This window comes from Schistocerca americana, chromosome 3 (genome assembly GCF_021461395.2).
Source record: "Schistocerca americana isolate TAMUIC-IGC-003095 chromosome 3, iqSchAmer2.1, whole genome shotgun sequence".
Lineage (NCBI taxonomy): Eukaryota > Metazoa > Arthropoda > Insecta > Orthoptera > Acrididae > Schistocerca > Schistocerca americana.
In genome coordinates, this window is record NC_060121.1 from 888,837,371 (window position 1) to 888,858,391 (window position 21,021).

The window sequence follows — 21,021 nt, forward strand, 5'->3', positions numbered from 1 at the left end:
TGAGCAATACTACAACCATTTCAACATGGATCGGTGAAGTATTCAGCGTAGATGAAACACACACACACACACACACACACACACACACAGAGAGAGAGAGAGAGAGAGAGAGAGAGAGAGAGAGAGAGAGAGAGCTACACACCTAGAGGTTGTAAACAGTAACTGTTTACAATGTACCACAGAGGTGTTAGGAGAAGTGAAGATGAACAATTTGATGTAAGCCACCTGTGGTCTGTCAATCTGGGAAACAGCTTCAGACCTAGAAAACTGCCTAATTTACAGTGCACATATGCCACGCAAGGTTGTTAGTATCATCTCACCCTCTTTTCCGCAGCTCGTGGTCTAGTGGTTAGCATTGCAGCCTCTGGATCAGGGGTCTCAGGTTTGATTCCCGGCCAGGTCAGGGATTTTCTCTACCTGTGAACTGGGTGTTTGTGTTGTCTTCATCATTCAGGAAAATAGTGAGACTGGGCAGTGGAAATTTGTAAGGGCGCCGATAACCACACTGTTGAGTGACCCAAAAATCAAAATCAGCTTCTCACCCTGCCAGCTGCCAGCTTTTGTTAACATTAATCTGTTAATATTTCCTGTGAGGGTAATGAAAGTAGAGTACTTTTGAACATATTATGCAAAAACTAATTAGGTTTCAAATTCCATCTAAACTTAACCCTTACAAGCACGGTAGTCTCATAGTAAGAAGGCAAGAGAAACAAAAGATGTAACTATTAATTTTATGTGCTTAAAATCCACAAAATTGTGAGATACAAAGTTACATGAACACTAGTTTCACAATTTTAAATGCACAACTAAGCCAGGGGCATAAAAGGGTGAGAAGACCTTGTAAAATTTCTCCCTTGGCTGGCTTTTTTTGTTCAATTTAAGGGTGTTTCTCCAAATTATTAGACCACAAGTGTCTTATATTTATTTGTTCATCTCAGTATCCCCTACACCACTGTGATATGTTGAAAAGTTATTATTTACACCATATATAGGTTTATACAACCAACTAGCTTCACTAGAATCTCAGGAAGTCATGGGTCATTTTGAAAAAATGACACTGTTCTGGCCCGTTGGTGTACTTGCATTAAAGAAACCTGGTGTTGCATTTCATTTTAATCTGTTGTTGCAAGTGTCACAAATGTCTGGCGATTAGAAACAGTTATCTGTGTTTCCTTAGCAATGGAAAGGCAGCTGGACCTGATTGGACGTCTGTGATATTCTGTACAAATTATGCATAAGAACTTTCTAATGCTATAGCAACAGTTTATTTTAGGTTGCTGGAGCAACAAACAATACTAAGAAATTAGAAAGGCGATTCATTCCCATTTTCAGGAATGGTTGTGGGACAGGTACACGCAATTATAGCCCTATATTACTGACATCTGTCTGTTTTAGACTTTCACACCACATTTTTTGTTTATGTGTTGTGGTCCTGTTGGAGAATGAAAGTCAGCTCTATAGTTATCAACATCGATTCTATAAAGAGAGACCTTGTGAAACCTGGCTTGCTGTGTTCATCCATGTGATACAGGGTACCTCATCATTGGCACCATGCCTTAGGAACAGTGGCCCTTAATACACACATACCATCTGGATAACAACTTGATTTACTGTCTACCAATATCAATCTGTGCTGCTGATCATCTTCAGGCCTCGGTTGGAACAAAAAGAAAGTTACAACGATTTTACACAAGTGCAATATTATGAACACTACACACACAAATGGCACCACAAAGTGGAGTTTTGTCAACAACTGTTTGAAACTAATGTAAAAAAAAAAAAATGTGACAGTGAAAAAATTTTTTATAGTTGCATGACATAAGTCATATAGGAGTATGTTAAAACAGTATAAGACTATATCTTCATGTATAATTAAATAAAAAAGAAAAATTAATAAAAAATCAGACTTACAGGAGACATTAATTTAGTACATTTCAGCATAAGTGATGCATCATACTTTAATACATTAAAAAAAAAGTTATAAACTTACTGACAGCACCCTGTGCATCATACATTTTTGTTGTTTACATATTTTAAAAAACCATGGGAAAATATCTGAGACCAAGAATGTGCCTTCATTTTAATATACAGGGTGAGTCACTAACTATTGCCACAAAAAATAACTCCAAACGTATGATAGGAGCTGAAAAGTTTGTGGGACAGAAGTTGCATGGGACAATGGGGGCCATAATATGACATTGGTTTTTTGTTGCTAGGTGAGGTCACTTCAGATATATGAAGGTCAGCTTTGTTTTTTTAAATGGAATGCTACAGTTTGGTACTTATTTTCTGATAGTGGCTATTGAGACGAATCCAATGGTGTGTAACAGTAAGGTCTTTGAAGGTCAACGAAGGTCAAAAAGGTGGCATAACATCCATTTACAGAAGGTGTTTGAAGTGATGACCATTGGTATCAATGCAGTGCTGCAATTTTCCTATCATGGATTGAGTGGTATTCCTTATCACATTGAGAGATATTCCTTAGCACATTATGCTCTGACAATTCTCACTCGCATATCTTCAGGTGTAGTTGGAACGTCTTTATAAACAATCTCTTTTACGAAACCCCACAAGAAAAAGTCCAGAGGCATCAAGTCTGGTGAATGAGCCAGCCACGACACATCTCCTCTGCATCCAATCCAACGATATGGGAATTGTCTCTGCAACACATTTGTAGCCATCAGCAAAAAATGTGCTGGACATCCATCGTGTTGATACCACATTCTGTTCCTTGATCCTAAATGTATTTCTTCCAATAACAAACCTAATGTTTCTTGCAGGAATGTGGTGTACGTCCTACCAATAAGATTTCCTTAGAATTTTGTGGGATTTCCAGAATCCCACACAATACGTTCAGCGACCATGGTTTTTGGCGTGCAACTTGCCACAGCCAGCATGGATTCTCAGTTGCCCAATAGTGCATGTTATGCAATTTAACATTTCTATAGTTTGTGAATGTAGCCTTATCAGTCTGTGACTGTAGTCTGTCTAAATAAAATCAAATTAATAAATGTGTCATCCCTCTGAATCTAAATTTGAGCCCATCAGCAGAATTCAATGTGACGCATACACTCTGTACCAGTTAATTCTTGATGGAGACTGATATGGTAAGGATGATATTTATGGTGATGCAGGAAACAAACAACACTACTCTGGCTCATGCCAGATTCCTTTGCGATTTGACGCGAACTAACACAAGGATCTCAAACCACAGCGGCAAGAGTGCCAATTTCTGTTTCCTCGTTAGTAACTTTCCTTTGCTGGATGTGTTTCCGATGCGATAAAGATCCAGTTGTTCTCAATTTATCATACACATATTTAAATGTATGAAGTGAAAGGTGAGTACATTGAGTATATCTTTCAGCGTATAAGTCTCTAGCTCTCACTGAATTTCGTTGGCATTCTCCTTAAATGAGAAACATATCTACTTGATCTTCGAAGGAATAGACGGAATGCATCATTCACATTCACTTGATTTGACGATACTGATCTTACCGTTCCTATTTGTGTTATATTGCAAAACTGTTGAATGGTGTTTACATGTCAGTGGCACGTTAGATGGATACGCTGTATTTGGCGGATATTTACTATTTGCACGATATACGAGAGAGAATTGTCAGAGCATGTGCTGTAAAAAGTGTCCAAGTGATAAGCAATACCACTTAATCCATGATAAGAAGATTGCCGTACTGCGTTGGTACCAATGGTCAACCACTTCGGACACTTTCTGTAAATGGATGTTCATGCCACCTTTTTGAACTTCAAAGCCTTTACTGTTACACATCATTGGATTCGTCATGATGGCCGCTATCAGAAAATAAGTACCAAACTGTAGCATCCCATAAAAAAAAAAAAACAAAGTTGACTTTCATATCTCTGACATGACCCTACCTAGCAACAAAAAAACCAATTTCATTATCCCATGCAACTTTTGTCCCACAAACCTTTCAGCTACTAACATACCTTTGGAGTTATTCTTGGTGGCAGTAGTTAGTGACTCAACCTTTATAAGAATAGGAATACACTCAGAACTCTTACTGTGAGGTAAAAAGGGAAGAGGGAGGGGGAGGAACAATAACTGCATTAATGCAGTACCTTTCAGCATGGATGACGCATTAGACAGCACACTGTGTATCATACATTTTTGTTCTTGTTTACTTATTTTAAAAGGCAGTGTAAAATTATGGAAGATATCTAAAACTTTTTGAATTTGTCTTCACTTTATTGAATAAGAATAGAAATGCACAGGACCCTTACTGTAAGTTATAAAAGGGGGGGAAAATGTGTTTATACATGTAACAGACTACAGTCTGTGCTGACCACCTTCTGTAAAGGTCAGCTAACATGATGAATACATTCCTGTTTGTGGAACAAGGCAGAACATCAGGCATTATGCATGTACTGGAGGACATCATCATAAATATTCAACTAAGTGTTATGAGAAAATTCATTCTAGATTTCCAGCATGCTGGATTAATTGCAGGACAGCAAATTGTGTTAACTAGTTTGATATAGAATCAGCCAAAGTTGCAATACTAACTTTTTACATAATTGGTGACTAGTTTTGGGTGACCTGAATCCATTGTCCAAACATACAAAACAGTATTTTCCGAAATAGCGTATAAACCATGTCAAGATTATACACCTACTTGTAACAGAGTCAAGTTTAACTATGAACAGTGAACAGAGGTATATGTTTGTTCTGGCAGTGCTCATTGTTAAACTTGACTTTCTTATACGTTTATGTATAATCTTAACATGGTTGATATGCTATTTTGGAAAATAATGCTTTGTTTGGACGGTTTGAAAATCGGTCCGTGTAATCCGAAACTAGTTATCAATTAAATAATAAGTTAATGTTGCTAACTGTAACTGTGTCTATATCAAGCTGAAAAATTCGATCTGTTCATTAATATTCTTGTCAGGTTCTTTTGAAATCTATACTGCCAAGAGAAAAGAACTTTACCAGAATGTTAATGGACAGAATGAATATTCCTATTGCACTTACTGTAATGTTTATGATGACATTATCCAGTAGTTGTATAATGCCTGATGTTCTTCCTTGTTCTGTGAACATGAACGTATTTATTATGTTATGTGGCTGCAATGGAAGGTGGTCGGCGTAGATTGCAGCCTATGACATGCATAAACACACTACTGCATCGCCCCTTCCTCGGCCTGCTTTGGTAGGTGGTGCACTCTAACGGCCACTCACTCCTCAGACTGATATTACTCAGGATTCATACGTATCTTAAAAGTGCTTAAAGACACTTAATTTTTATACTGTGCTATAAAAGTCCTTATATATGACTTATTTTGTCCTTTTTTTAAATTACTGCCCTTCCAAGTTCTTGTTTTTGCCTTGGCAGTTATATTCAAACTTAAAAATCACTTAACGTATCAAACTTAAAAGGAGAAAAAGAAAGGCTGCTTGTTTAGGTCAAAGGCCAAAGCAGTTATGAGGCTTGCTCAAATGCTTGACATGTAGGGTGAGATGGGTAAGGCTCTCCCTGCCTCAGGCTTGTAGATTAAAGTGGGTATGTGATTACATGCTCTGGAAGTTTTGGATGACATTTCTCTGTTCGTTGCTTGTAGAAAAGCGGAAAATTGCCTAGCCAGTTTCCAATTCCTATAGGGTTGTTTCATCAGCACTAAAGGATAAGTTATTAAAAAGAAAACTTCATTTTTTCACATCTCACAAAGTAAATCATTATCTTCTCAATTTTCATTTACTGAAGAATGAGAATGTCAAGAAAATTGATTTCTCAGATAAGCTTGTTACTTATGAAGTGGGGTCATCTTCACTCGGTGAATTAAATAAGGTAGATTTAGGCTTTGTTGGAGGCAAAATTTTGTCTAGCATGGTTAAGGAGGAAAAGATTACCAAGAAAAATGTTCTAGCCTTAATCATGAACCACAGTCATTTATTTTGAAAATGGTTGAAAGTTTTCCTGAAAAATCTCCATTACGATATTATTTTGTACGTAGTTCAGTCTATCTTGATCCAGAAGTTATTCTTGAAAATGGAGATGCTTGAAAGAAAAATGAAATTAATACTGAATAATCTGCTCGAAAGTGGTCATGTTTTGGCAGGAAATTGTGATTCCCTCATATTGAGTTTGGAGATTTTGTACAGAAAATTCTATATCAAGAATGTAGAGATTTTGACATTAAAATTTTGAGATTAGATGACTTCTTGTACAGGAAATGTATTCAAGATGTTTCAAAGAAATCTTGGAGGTTTGCAAGAATATTTTAATCTGGTCACATGGTCAGGCAACAGTATAGTGTGGATTCTCAATCAACAATGCCCTAGAAGTAAAGAATTTGAAAGAAAGGGCCTACATTGCTACACAGCTAGTTAAAGACCTTTTTAAATTTTGTGGGGGAGTGCAGAATGTACAAATTACTAAGGATTTGTTGGCATGTGCATCTTCTGTCAGAAAAAAAATGTGTGACTTATCTTGAGGAACAAAAACAAGTGCAGAAGATCAAGACACTATCAGAAAGAAAGCATGGATTGCAAGAGAGTTGGGAGGTTTAGAGCAGAATGCACCTCAGTTCTAACATTTCTTTATTGCGTAAATCGGCTGATGGACTTTCAGAGATTGCAGAAAGGACAAGGATCATTTCTCATTACTCACAATCTAATCACTATTTCGCAATATTATGCACTAAGGAAAAAGACTCGTGAAAAGAAAGAAGTGGTTCAAGCATTAGACCGCCAGAGTAAGGAAAAAATTAATGACCTTAAAAACATGATATGAATTACTGTTTTTTTGTCTATTCTGTGGCTTTATTAATTTATTTATTTTTTAGTTCTTATAAGTTTTTCTTATTGATAATTCGTTCTCAGTGTCATTAAAACACACACACTTGGAATTACTTTTGTGTGTTGTTGCATGATAGAAACTGTAGAGAGGACCATAAAATGTGACATACTTACTTTAACTGCTTTAATAAGAAAAGCATTTATCGACGATGAAGCAGATGTGCAGTGAAGAATATTGTTGGTAAGGTTTTAAAGAATTTCCCTTATTTCTGTTAAGTTGAGACTGTTCATAACAATGGCATGTGGCGAGGGCCTCCCGTCGGGTAGACTGCTCGCCTGGTGCAAGTCTTTTAATTTGACGCCATTTCGGCGACTTGCGCATCGATGGGAATGAAATGATGATGATTAGGACAATACAACACCCCGTCCCTGAGTGGAGAAAATCTCCGACCCAGGGAATCGAACCCGGGCCCTTAGGATTGTCAGTCCATCGCACTGACCACTCAGCTACCGGGGGCAGACCTGAGGCTGTTCCGCTTTATTATAGTAATACTATATTGAAGTTATCATCTGCTTGTGCATTTTTGTTTTATTCTTGACCTCACTATAGTATGGAGTGCGATTGTTGTCAGTAAAGAAAAGGTGCTTAAAAAATTCCTTAATTTTTATTTCGTAAGTTCAGTATGAACCATTTGACACTTAACACTTTCATTTAATTGTATTAATAGTAAGCTAAGAAATAGCTGTGGTTATCTCATAACTAAGTTCCATTTTCATCAGTTTTTCTGTGGCTATTTTATAACTAATTTCATTTATCGTTCCCTTTTCTAACTTGCAGTGAGAGTGCTCAGTGTATTTCTATTCTTATTCATTTGAATGAAGGCAAATTCATTAGTTCAGATCTGTTTGATTATTTTACATTCTTTTAAAATATGTAAACAAGAATGAAAATGTATCATACACAGTGTGCTTGTAACATTTATTTATTATCTATTACGTATCATTCATGCTAAAATCTACCACATTAATGCACTTTTATTTTGTAACTAGACTTCTTCTTTTCCCCCCTTTATTACCTTTTTATAGTAAGAGCCGTCAGCATATCCCTATTCTTATTCATTAAAATGAAAGTAAATTCGTAGTCTAGGATTTGTACAGTAATTTTGCACTGGCTTTTTAAAATATGTGAACAAAATTGGAAATGTATGACTCAAATTGTGCTGTCAGTTCTTTTAAATTTATTATTGTATAATGCATCCATCATTCATGCTAAAATGTACTACATTAAAATGTCCTGTGAGTTTGAATTTTTTTATTAAAATTTCCTTTTTTATTTTATTATATACCACATGAAGAAATAGTTTTACACTGTTTTAACTTACTCTACTATGACTGATGCAAATGTCATGTGATAGGAGAATTTTTCCCCACCACATCCTTATTTTTCACTTTAGTTTCACGCAAATGTTGACAAACTGCACTTTGCAGTGCCAGGTTTGTGTGAGTTCATAATATTTTGTATTTATTTCTACTACCCCTGAGACAAATTTTCTTTATATTGCACTTCTGTAAAGTGTTAAATTAAATGTTGTGATTCTGGTAGTGTTTGTTTATTTAATACAGAGCATCATAGACAACATTATCCAATTTGATACCATCTATCTTGCCTTCCAGAAGCCATTATATACAGTTCCACAGTGTTCTTTAGTGAACAAAATGTGAGCTTACTGAGTGCTGGACCAATTATGTGATTGGATTCAGGGCTTCGTTGTTGGTAGACATCATCACATCATTCTTCACAATAAAAAATCATGAGACGTGAAAATAGCTTCAGCTGTACCACAAGGAGGCGTTATATATGACTGTTACTGTTCATGATATAAATAAATGATGTAGTGGATAATGTTGGACTCTCTGTGAAGATGTTCATTAATGATGATGTCATCTACAGGAAGGTCACAATGGCAGGCTGTAGTGAACTACGGGAACAAAAGCAGAGGGTTAGCTATTGTTGCTTGGACTGGGAATTAATCCTGACTGTAAATAAACATAACATATTGCTGAGAACCTGGTGAAGAGACCCAGTGCTACAACACCACTGGCAATAAATCAGTGGAAACAGAAACAACCGTAAAATAACTAAGAGTAATGTCCAGAATGATCTAAATGATCCCACAGAACTACTTGTAGAAAATGCTGATGACAGTCTAGATCCAATGGAAAAACCTTAAGGAAATGAAATCATCTGTGAAAGAAGTGGTTTAAAGAACTCTTGTTTCACTGAATCTTCAAACGTTTATCAGTTTGGGTCCCTTACAGATAGGAGTAATATGGGGGGGGGGGGGGGGGTCATCATAGACTTGTTTAATAAATGCAAGAGTGTTAGGGAGATGCTCAACAAACTCCACGAGCAGGCACTACAAGAGAAGTGGTGTTCCTTCATGTAGAGGTTTGCTGTTGAAAATCTGAATGTGTACATTCCTACATACATAATGTAAAATGAGTATGACAGGAAAATCAGAGATATTAGAACTCATATGTAGATTTAACCACAGTCATCCTTCCCATGCACCATTTGCAAATGGAACAAGAACACAGGGAAATGATAGTAGTACTCAAATTATCTTCACCACACACTGTATTGGTGGCTTACAGAATGTAGATGTAAATGTAGATGACAGCCATACTGGCAATGAACTTGAAATGAAAGACTTTAATGGAATTACTTTTACCTTTTTTAGTTGTTATATCACTTTATGATAAGGGTAACTAGATGAATTGAGAGTGATAGTTACAAATTGCAATTTAATGTAAATTCGTAATGTGAAAATTGGCTATATTGGTTGACTGTGTGTGTAACAATAGGAAGAAATTTGAATATGGGAGATGTACATGTTGAGAAGACTGGGCAAAATGTTTTGTCACATTATACTAAATATATTTTGTGAAAATTTCCTTGCATTGTGGATTACATGACCCATACATGAAGAGAACATTCAGTGCACTGAATTAAAAAGCTCAAGTATATCAGTTGCTAGTATATCTTAAGATAGGAATTGGTAACCACAGTGTTATTTTAACATCATTGTTTGCTAGAAGGTATTATTCATTTAAGACTGTCACAAAACATTTCATACTTTTGACTGTCCCCTCAGGGTGCCAGAACTATAGATCTGTTTCTTTTATGTCAATTCATGATGGAACATTTTTGTGGTTAAAAATTCATTACAAAAAGCAGCATGGAGGGTGGAAACTGTGTAGAGTAGGGCGAGAGTGTGGAGTGAGAGAAGTGGGGAGCATAGGGACAGAGGTGGAAGTGGGTGTGGGAGAGGCTAGCAGGCATTGAGGCCAAGAGGATAGCGAGATTGAAGGATGTGTCATGAAGACAGTTTCCATCTACATAGTGTGGAGCAGCTGGTATCAGTGTCAAAAATACAAATGACAAGGTTTGTGAAGCAGCCATTGAAGTAAGCATGTTGTGCTCAGCAGCGTATTCTACCACTGAGTGATCAACTCTGGTCTTGGCCATAATTTGGAGCTCGTCATTAATTCAGATGAACATCTGATTGATAGTCATGTCCATATAGAAGGCCGTGCAAAAGGCAAAAGTTACAGCAAATTTGCTGTATGATATGACTGGTTACACATGTGTCCGTCCCCCCCCCCCCCTCCCCCTTGATGGAAAAGGACAGGCTCTGAGGTGGAGCCACCCCAAAACATATATTAAAATAAATTTCTCAGTAACGTGTTACAGAATTTAAATTATCAAAAGCCATTTTGCATATTTCCTATGTGGATTTAAATATCTCCAGTCAACATTTTAAGAACTGTTGGTATGTGATTTCACACGGTGTTTTTTGAACAGGTAGTAGCTAATCTTAAGGCTGCACCTAGAAACAGGGCTTAGCTCTGCGTGGCATAGGTTTGGGGGGAGGTGGCTTCCTCATAGTACAGCTCTTATGGGTGTGTCTAAGGCTCTGGTATTTCAGTCTAAGGGTGTCCTGCCAACCAGCACACAATTTTCACATTCCGTTGCTTACGTCAAAGTTGCTGAAACTTTGCTATTGAATCCCTGTGTCTTTATATCTCTGTTAGCTGTGATGTGTCATTAATCAGTGTTTGGAAACAATGCAATATGAATCCATTGTGCAAGGTATCAAGTAAAATATTGAAACTTGTAATTAGAAAGAAAGTGAAGGAACTTGGTTTGCCCAGACCTAATGTAAACTTGAATCAAGTACCAAACTAGTGTAAATCCAGGCTACGGTATACATGCAGTTTTAACACAGCAGTGTACAATGCAGCTGGATGGTTGCATGTGCTATGCCACTTAAAATGAATGTTTTTGTAATACACAAGTATAAATATGGTGTGTAAATTACAATGGTGAATGCTCCGGTAGCTCATGTCAGACAGTCACAGCACAGGATTTGCGACATCATGGAAACATCCCTGTTCCATCACACAAAATCAGAACACCACGATTTGACCACACAAAATATTGAAGTTTAGAAATGAAAATACAAGAAACATCAAGCATGCAGCAAAGTTAATATATACACTGCATTAATGGTCTTTCCAAAACGCGTCTTGTAGTTCGATTTGTTGGGGGATAAGTTAGCTTCCTATATATTTTATCTTTCATTTAGTTTTTCATGTTATTTAGTAGTTCATTATGAAATGGAAAAAACATATGGCATGTAAATGCTTGGCTAGAGTATGATGACGTTGCTCCCACTCCTCCTGTAATTTTGGTTGTGGTGACAGACTGATTTGTAGGATAGCCCAACGTCTAGGTTAGCGCCAGTCGATAAACGTTGCAACCTTCCCCAGCATGGAAACAATGAGCCACGCCTGGAATAGGATATTCATGTGATAGAACTCTAATATGATGTGCTGCGGCCAAGAGTAGGGTTAACCACTCAGTGATAGAAAATACTGCTGTGCGCAGCATGCTTGACAATGCCTGCTTCAAACCTTTAACATTTGCATCCTCATCCCTCATATTAGTGTCTCTGAACTGTGTGTATGGAAATTGCCTTTACAACACATCCTTTGATCCCAGAATCCTCCTAGTCTCGATCCCTGTTAGCTCCTGTCCCACATCCAATTCCACTCATATCCCCATGAACCATATCCCGCTCCACTCCACTCACTTCTTCCTCTAAAGAAACTACTGCTTTGTTTGCCATTTCACCCTCCTTGTCCATTCCTCCATCTGCCTACACATGAGCCAACTCTCCAGTGCTGGAGTCCAGTCCTGTGCACTTGCCTTCCCCTCCCAGACGTTAGCCACTCTTCCCTCCGATCTTTTGTACCTCTCCCCACTTCCTTTATCCCCTGAGCCAGTTCGCCTGATAAAAGCACTCATCCTATTCAAGCTTCATGGCTGGTACAACATAGTCATATGGGACAATGTAGCCATTCTAACTATACAGAGAACTGTTGCCTTTACTCATTTCATTATGTATATTCCACTAAGAACTTTCCCTGATCGATAACATTTACTTGGAGTAGTGTGTGGGATGTAATCACTTGTTTTTAAATTGTTACAGGACCGTATAGGCCTAAAACAGATGGATAAAGAGGGCCGCCTAAAACTGATTGCAATTGATGGTAATCATCTGCAGTTTAGTGAAGAATGGTTTGTCAATACAATTCTTCATGGTTTTCTAGAATGATACTTTATCATTACAGGGAAATATTAATGAGTATAGGGGGATGTATTTCCTGCAAGTTTCTGAAAAAGTACAGTAGACTAAAAATATTTATTTTTAACTGCCAATGAATGCTAGAATGATGAATGTGAGAAATAGTAGACAAAAAAAACTCAACACATATGCGTATCATTTTCTAAAAAACTAGTTAACTTCACTGTTTGGTATACTTTATTTTAAAAACAGTAATAATTGAGCAAACTTGGATTGTGTGTGTGTGTGTGTGTGTGTGTGTGTGTGTGTGTGTGTGCTTCTGATATGCATATTGAATGTTGTCTGTATTTATTATTTTATTAACTATGCCCAAACACTGTCTGCTTCAATCCAGAGAATCACCCTCAAAGCAAATATAGTTTTTACTTGTACTGTTTTTGGGAACACGTCAATCCTCACTATTTACAAGACTTGTTTTCTAAATCCTGAACAAATTTTGTGTGTTAATCTTGGCAGATGAATGCACACTTTGTATGCATCTTAATTCAGTGTAGACATTACGTAGTCTAATCTCAAGATTTTTGTAATCCTCTGTAATTTTATTATTGGCCCTTCTGGATTCCTTAGTGGCTGTGGTATGTGATGTTCTGATATCAGATTTTTTTGTGCTTCTGTGTAAATACTCTTTTTGCAATTTGGTGAAAATAAAAATAATGTAATGAAAACTATGAAAAAGCACTGCTTTATGCTTTTGTTTTGTACATTAAAGACTTAGTGAAATGGAAGAAATGAAGACTGACTAGTGGCAGAGCAGCCACAGACTGAACTGTTTCTGCTTTGTAATTTTGTAATATGGCAGCAGAAAAAAATTAACATCTTTAGATAAGTTTCATGTCACTGATGAGTATATACATGTTTGAATACAATTGAGTATTCTATGCATATGATGTAACAGGCTGGTGTAGAAATACTATTTATTGGTTTATTTATGTATTATTTATTTTATTCATTTATTAAGAAATGCAGCCCACTATCTGAAAAGCTGTAACAGACTTTGCAACCTGTGTTTTTGCATGTAATAAAAGTGTAGATAATAAATATTACTCTTTAATAATTACAAATAACATATATAAAGTGATTAATTAAGGGTGTACAGCAGGTGATTTATTGCATTATTTTTTATGTTGTAAAATAGGCCATACATACAATCTGCTGGTCCTAGGAGCACAACTGAACTTCCATTCTGAATTTTTTGTGTATGTTACAAAGTAATGCGAGATAACTGGACTTAAATGTTTTTCTAGACCCTCTTAATTTCCCTAATCTGGGCCATTTGTGGCATCTATTCAGAGAGACATAGGATGATTTGTGTATTCTCAGTCATTGTGTAAAGATATGATTAAAGAGTGATCTTATTTGAGAAATAACTTTTGATACTTATTTTTCAAGTTTTTTTTTTCTCGTTTTTGATACTGCCAGTCTATCTTACATATGCATACAAACATTCAGGTGGAATGTCGTAGTTCACTGTTCCTGGATACACATTTTTTTGTAGCAATTCTTACACTATTTTACTGTACATCTTCGTACTCCACTTTGTCCAAGACACGCACAATTCCCTGACATATATGAGAACACATGGAAACAGAAATGTTGAATTCTGATAGCTTCCTCAAATTATTCGCTTGTGTAGTTCCGAAACAATTTAGAAGCCTGGCATTTATAACATACTTTTGAACAGTTGGGGCATAAACTAACCCATGTCTTAGACCAGCCTTTGTACATTTTACATTACTATTCACTGACTAAAGAGCTGTAGTTTGAAAATCACAACTTGGATCCATGGCTTCATGGTGCCTGCTCCACACTCTAATCCTATAGTCAGCTCTTATCAACTGTTTTGCAGTTGTCAAGGGTACAGAGGCACTCACATCGGTCATCTGCAGCCATATCCCAATAACGTCAAATTTCACCGCACTGTCCAAATGGACATATGTTCATCGTACATTTCACATTGATTTATGCAGTTATTTCATGCAGTACTGCTTGTCTGTTAGCACTGACAACTACACTAATGCCTCTGCTCTCAGTCGTTAAATTTAGGATATCAGCCACTGAATTGTCTGTCGTGAGAGCTAATGCCTGAAATTTGGTATCCTCGGCACACTCTTGACACTGGACCTTGGAATATTGAATTCCCTAATGATTTCCTAAATGAAATATCCCATGTTTATAGCTCCAACTACCATTCTGCGTTCAAAGTCTGCTAATTCCCATCGTTCGACCATAATCTTGTCAGACACCTATTCACATGAATCACCTCAGTACAAATGACAGCTCGGCCAATGCACTGCCCTCTTATATCTTGTCTAGGCAATACTGCCACCATCCCTATATGTGCATATTGCTACCCCATCTCAGAGCTAAAATAGGCAATGAATAGAAAGCTGAAGGATAGAAGGAATGTATAAATGGACTATACAAGGGAAATGAACTTGAAGGCAAATGAAAGAGGAAGTAGATGAAGATGAGATAGGAAATAAGATACTGCAGGACGAATTTGACAGGGCACAGAAAGACCTAAGCCGAATCACTGCCCCTGGAGTAGATTGACATTCCCTCAGAACTGCTGATGTTCTTGTGAGTGCCAGCCATGACAAAACTCTTCCATCTGAGTCATGATTGCAAGATACAGATATGAATTATTTACAGAAAAATAAAAGAACTGGTAGATCAGTTTGGGTTCTGAAGAAATGTTAGAACACATGAAACAATACTGACTTCATGGCTTAGCTTTGAAGATTACTCAAACAAAGGGAAATCTGCGTTTACAGCTTTTGTAGGTTTAGAGAAATCTTTCAACAATGTTGCAATTCCGAAGGTAGCAGGGGTAAAATACAGGGATTGAAAGGTTGTATATGACTTGTACACAACCCAGACAGCAATTATAAGACTCTATGAGCATGAAAGGGAAGCAATGGTTGAGAAGAGTGTTAGATATGGTCAAAACCTATCCTCAGTGTTATTAAATCTATACACAGGGTAAGGAAACCAAAGAATAATTTGGGGAAGGAATTAAAAGTTCAGGAAGAAGCAATAAAAACTTCGAGGTTTGCATATGACATTATAATACTGTCTGAGACAACGGAGGAATTGGAAGAGCAGTTGAATAGAATGGACAGTGTCTTGAAAGAAGGATATAAGATGAACATCAACGAAAGCAAAACAGTACTAATGGAATGTAGTCCAATTACATCAGGCAATATTGAGGGAATTAGATTAGGACATGAGACACTAGAAGAAGTAAATGAGTTTTGCTATTTGGGCTGTAAAATAACTTCTGATGGCTGAAGTAGAGATGGTATAAAAAGCAGGCTGATAATGGCAAGGAAAATGTTTCTGCAAGAGAAATTTGTTACTGTTAAATATAAATTTAAGTGCTGAGAATCCTTTTCAGAAGGCATTTGTCTGGAGTGTAGCCTTGTACAGCAGTGAAATGTGGACAATAAACAGTTTGGACAAAAAGGAAACTGAATCTTTTGAAATATGGTGTTACAGAAAAATGCTGAAGATTAGATGGGTACTGAATAGCATTAGGGAGAAAGAAATGTGTGGCGTAACTTGACTAAAAGGAGAGATCAGTAATTAGGACACATTCTGAGACATCATGGAATCATCAGTTTAGTATTAGGGTGAGGAGTGCGGGAGTAAAAATTCCAGGAGGCGGCCAAGAGAAGAGTACAGTAAGCAGATTCAAATGGATGTGGGTTGTAGAGCTTATTTGGAGATGAAAAGGCTTGCACAAGATAGAGCAGTATAGAGAGATGTATCAAACCAGTCTTCATACTGAAGAACGACAACCACTACTACCACTACCACTACTACTACTGCATTATTCAGGCAATCACACAATCAGAATATTTATATTAAGATCATGTTTTATTTTTAAGGTAACTTTGAAATTTGAAACAAAATGCTAATTGTACTTGACCAAAAAATGAAAATGTTTCTTGAAAGCCTATGCATTACAGTGCCTTATTGACTTACTGGTTGCACATCTATATCTCCATCCACATGATTACTCTACAATTCACAATTACGTGCCTGAAGAGGGTTCATCAAACCACCTTCAAGCTATTTCTCTACCATTCCACTCTTGAACAGCATGTGGGAAAAATGAGCACTTAAATTTTTCTGTGAGAGCTATGATCTCTTATTTGACCATGGTGATCATTTCTCCCTCTGTGCGCAGGCATCAACAGCATATTTTCTCAATCAGAGGAGAAAGTTGGTGACTGAAATTTCACAAAAAGGTCCTACTACAATGAAAAAAAAACCTTTTAATTATTGCCACCCCAATTCACATATCATGTCTGTGGTACTCTCTCACCTATTTCACGACAATATAAAACGAGCTGTTCTTCTTCGAACTTTTTCGGCAATTTCCTTCAGTCCCATCTGATGCGGATCCTACACCGCACAGCAGTACTCAAGAAGAGGGCAGATGTGTGGTTTAAGCAGTCTCTTTAGTAGATCTGTTGCATTTTCTAAGTGTTCGGAGTTTTGGTTTGCTTTATCCACAGCATTATCTAGTTTAAGTTATTTGTTATTGTAATCACTAAGAACTTAGTTAAATTTACAGTCTTTAGACTTGTGTGATTTAGCAGGTTTCTTTTAGTACTCATGTGAATGACGTCACACATTTCATTATTTAGAATCAGTTGCTGCTTTCTGCATCATACAGATATCTTGTCTACTTCAGTTTGCGATTGGTTTTGATAATCTAATAACTTTAAGGAATGGTACATGACAGTGTCATCTGCATACAATCTAAGAGGGCTGCCCAGATTGTCTCCTATGTCGTGTATGTAGATCAGAAAGAGCGGTGGGTCTATAACACTTCCTTGGGGAATGCCAGGTATTACTTCTGTTTTACTCAGTGACTTTCCATCAGTTACTATGAAATGTGACCTTTGCGAAAGGAACTCACGTAACTGAGGCTATATTCCATATGCACACAATTTAATTAAAAGATGCTCGTGAGGAATGGTGGCAAAAGCCATCTGGAAATCTAATAATATGGAATGAATGTGACATCTCCAGTTGATAGCTCTCATTACTTCATGAGAATAAAGAGCTAGTTGTGTGTGTCACAAGGAAAATACACTCCTGGAAATTGAAATAAGAACACCGTGAATTCATTGTCCCAGGAAGGGGAAACTTTATTGACACATTCCTGGGGTCAGATACATCACATGATCACACTGACAGAACCACAGGCACATAGACACAGGCAACAGAGCATGCACAATGTCGGCACTAGTACAGTGTATATCCACCTTTCGCAGCAATGCAGGCTGCTATTCTCCCATGGAGACGATCGTAGAGATGCTGGATGTAGTCCTGTGGAACGGCTTGCCATGCCATTTCCACCTGGCGCCTCAGTTGGACCAGCGTTCGTGCTGGACATGCAGACCGCGTGAGACGACGCTTCATCCAGTCCCAAACATGCTCAATGGGGGACAGACCCGGAGATCTTGCTGGCCAGGGTAGTTGACTTACACCTTCTAGAGCACGTTGGGTGGCACGGGATACATGCGGACGTGCATTGTCCTGTTGGAACAGCAAGTTCCCTTGCCGGTCTAGGAATTGTAGAACGATGGGTTCGATGACGGTTTGGATGTACCGTGCACTATTCAGTGTCCCCTCGACGATCACCAGTGGTGTACGGCCAGTGTAGGAGATCGCTCCCCACACCATGATGCCGGGTGTTGGCCCTGTGTGCCTCGGTCGTATGCAGTCCTGATTGTGGCGCTCACCTGCACGGCGCCAAACACGCATACGACCATCATTGGCACCAAGGCAGAAGCGACTCTCATCGCTGAAGACGACACGTCTCCATTCGTCCCTCCATTCACGCCTGTCGCGACACCACTGGGGGCGGGCTGCACGATGTTGGGCGTGAGCGGAAGACGGCCTAACGGTGTGCGGGACCGTAGCCCAGCTTCATGGAGACGGTTGCGAATGGTCCTCGCCGATACCCCAGGAGCAACAGTGTCCCTAATTTGCTGGGAAGTGGCGGTGCGGTCCCCTACGGCACTGTGTAGGATCCTACGGTCTTGGCGTGCATCCGTGCGTCGCTGCGGTCCGGTCCCAGGTCGACGGGCACGTGCACCTTCCGCCGACCACTGGCGACAACATCGATGTACTGTGGAGACCTCACGCCCCACGTGTTGAGCAATTCGGCGGTACGTCCACCCGGCCTCCCGCATGCCCACTATACGCCCTCGCTCAAAGTCCGTCAACTGCACATACGGTTCACGTCCACGCTGTCGCGGCATGCTACCAGTGTTAAAGACTGCGATGGAGCTCCGTATGCCACGGCAAACTGGCTGACACTGACGGCGGCGGTGCACAAATGCTGCGCAGCTAGCGCCATTCGACGGCCAACACCGCGGTTCCTGGTGTGTCCGCTGTGCCGTGCGTGTGATCATTGCTTGTACAGCCCTCTCGCAGTGTCCGGAGCAAGTATGGTGGGTCTGACACACCGGTGTCAATGTGTTCTGTTTTCCATTTCCAGGAGTGTATTTTCTGAATCTGTGCTGTCTGTTTGTTTGTCACTAAATCATTTTCTCCAAGGTAATTTGCAATGTTTGAAACAGTATATGTTCCAAACCCTACTGCAAATTGATGTTAGTGATATGGGTCTGCAATTCAACAGTTTACTCCTATTTCATTTCTTGAGTATTGGTGTGACTTGAGCAACTTTACAATCTTTAGGTATTGAACTTACAGTAAGTGAGCAGGTGTATACGATTGCAAAGTATGAAAATTTTTAAAATTTTCTGTAGTCTTGTTGGGTGTCAGATAGCACATTTTTTGTCTGAAAAAATGATCTCACTGCATCTAGAGAGGTAACTGGAGCAAATCTAACACCTTTAACTTCTGTAGGATTCATTTCTGCTGCAATAGAACTGTCACACGGTATGACTTTTGAGAGTTTTTGAAGTTTGTTACGGAGATGCTAAACAAACTCCACTGGCAGACATTACAAGAGAGGCATTGTGCATCACGAAGAGATTTACTATTGAAATTTCGGGACAGCACTTTTCAGTATTAGTCAGCCAACATATTACTTCCCCCCACATACATCTCACGTAATGACCACGAGGAGCAAATTTGAGAAATTAGAGCCAATACAGAGGCTTACCTACAGTCATTCTTCCCACGCACTATTCGCAAGTGGAACAGGGTTGGAGGGATCAGATAATAGTATTGAAAGTACCCCCCACCACACACCATTAGATGGCTTGCGGAGTATGATGTAGATGTAAAGTATACACCATAATAAATACTGAAAAATTCTAATGAGATAGCTTTGCATATTGTTGGCAAGTTTATAATAACCTGAAGAGTAATTCGTCAGAGCCAACCTTATACAGTCTGAAAGATGAGGATCAATCAGTTTATTTATTTTTATTCTAAGTTCATCACTGAAAACACATTCATACTGATAAGTTGATCCAAAAAAATGATTAAACATACGACACCACTTTTACACTTTTAGGACTGGGAAATGTCATTTTTAAATCAATTTATTTCCTCTCAAGTTCACTCTCACTACAAAAAAAAAGAAGAGTACTCATTTTACTTGAAATAGTTTCCACAGCCACTATTTGGAAAGATAGTGATATGAAATCTAGAACAGGTTCCATTGCCCTGAAATTTGAAAATCCATTTTAAATTGTCTTGATTGTTGTAAAGCTGGCCGTTTACTTCTTTCCAGCTTCTTGACTCATTGCTGTTTTTTGATCAGACTGTATTCAAGGAAACTGTTTCACATTTAATTTCTGTAACTTTGCAATTCAAAGGTCAATTTTTGCGTGAAACACATTATAGAAGAAATAGGTGCTGTAACTACTAAATTATTGTGCTTGCCGCTTCATACTTCGCGTGTGAATTTTGTGCTCGATTCGGCCACTAGATGCCAATTGGCCTGCTAGTACAACAACAGTTGCATGTGCAGCCTGCTGCCTGTGTCTCCTGTTAGAACTAATGACTATACGGGACAGAGTGCAAGGCTCTGCTGGCCACTTGTGTGTTGTCTGTTGTATGTACTTCCTCATCTATAAATTCTTTTTTCATGTAAAAGCTGAAAGCAAGGGGAAACTAAAGCCGTAATTTTTCCCGAGGGCATGCAGCTTTACCGTATGGTTAAATGATGATAGCATCCTCTGGGGTAAAATATTCCCCCATTCGGATCTCCGAGCGGGGACTACTCAAGAGGATCTCATTATCAGGAGAAAGAAAACTGGCGTTCTACAGATCGGAATGTGGAATGTCAGATCCCTTAATCGGGCAGGTAGGTTAGAAAATTTAAATAGGGAAATGGATAGGTTAAAGTTAGATATAGTGGGAATTAGTGAAGTTCGGTGGCAGGAGGAACAAGACTATAAACACAAAATCAAATAGGGATAATACAGGAGAAGGTTTAATAATGAATAGGAAAATAGGAATGCGGGTAAGCTACTACCAACAGCATAGTGAACGCATTATTGTGGCCAAGATAGATACGAAGCCCACGCCTACCACAGTAGT

At 38.4% G+C, this 21,021-nt stretch overlaps 1 protein-coding gene across 1 annotated transcript in view; it reads left to right on the forward strand.

Moving 5' to 3' along the window:
- The window catches only part of LOC124607255 (palmitoyl-protein thioesterase 1), a 48,851-nt gene extending 35,331 nt beyond the window's left edge, over positions 1 to 13,520 (forward strand). The window contains exon 6 of the mRNA XM_047139530.1: positions 12,328 to 13,520. Coding sequence (XP_046995486.1) covers positions 12,328 to 12,453 — 126 coding nt within the window. The 3' untranslated portion in view covers positions 12,454 to 13,520. The remainder of the gene's footprint in view (positions 1 to 12,327) is intronic.
- The last annotated feature ends 7,501 nt before the right edge of the window (positions 13,521 to 21,021 follow it).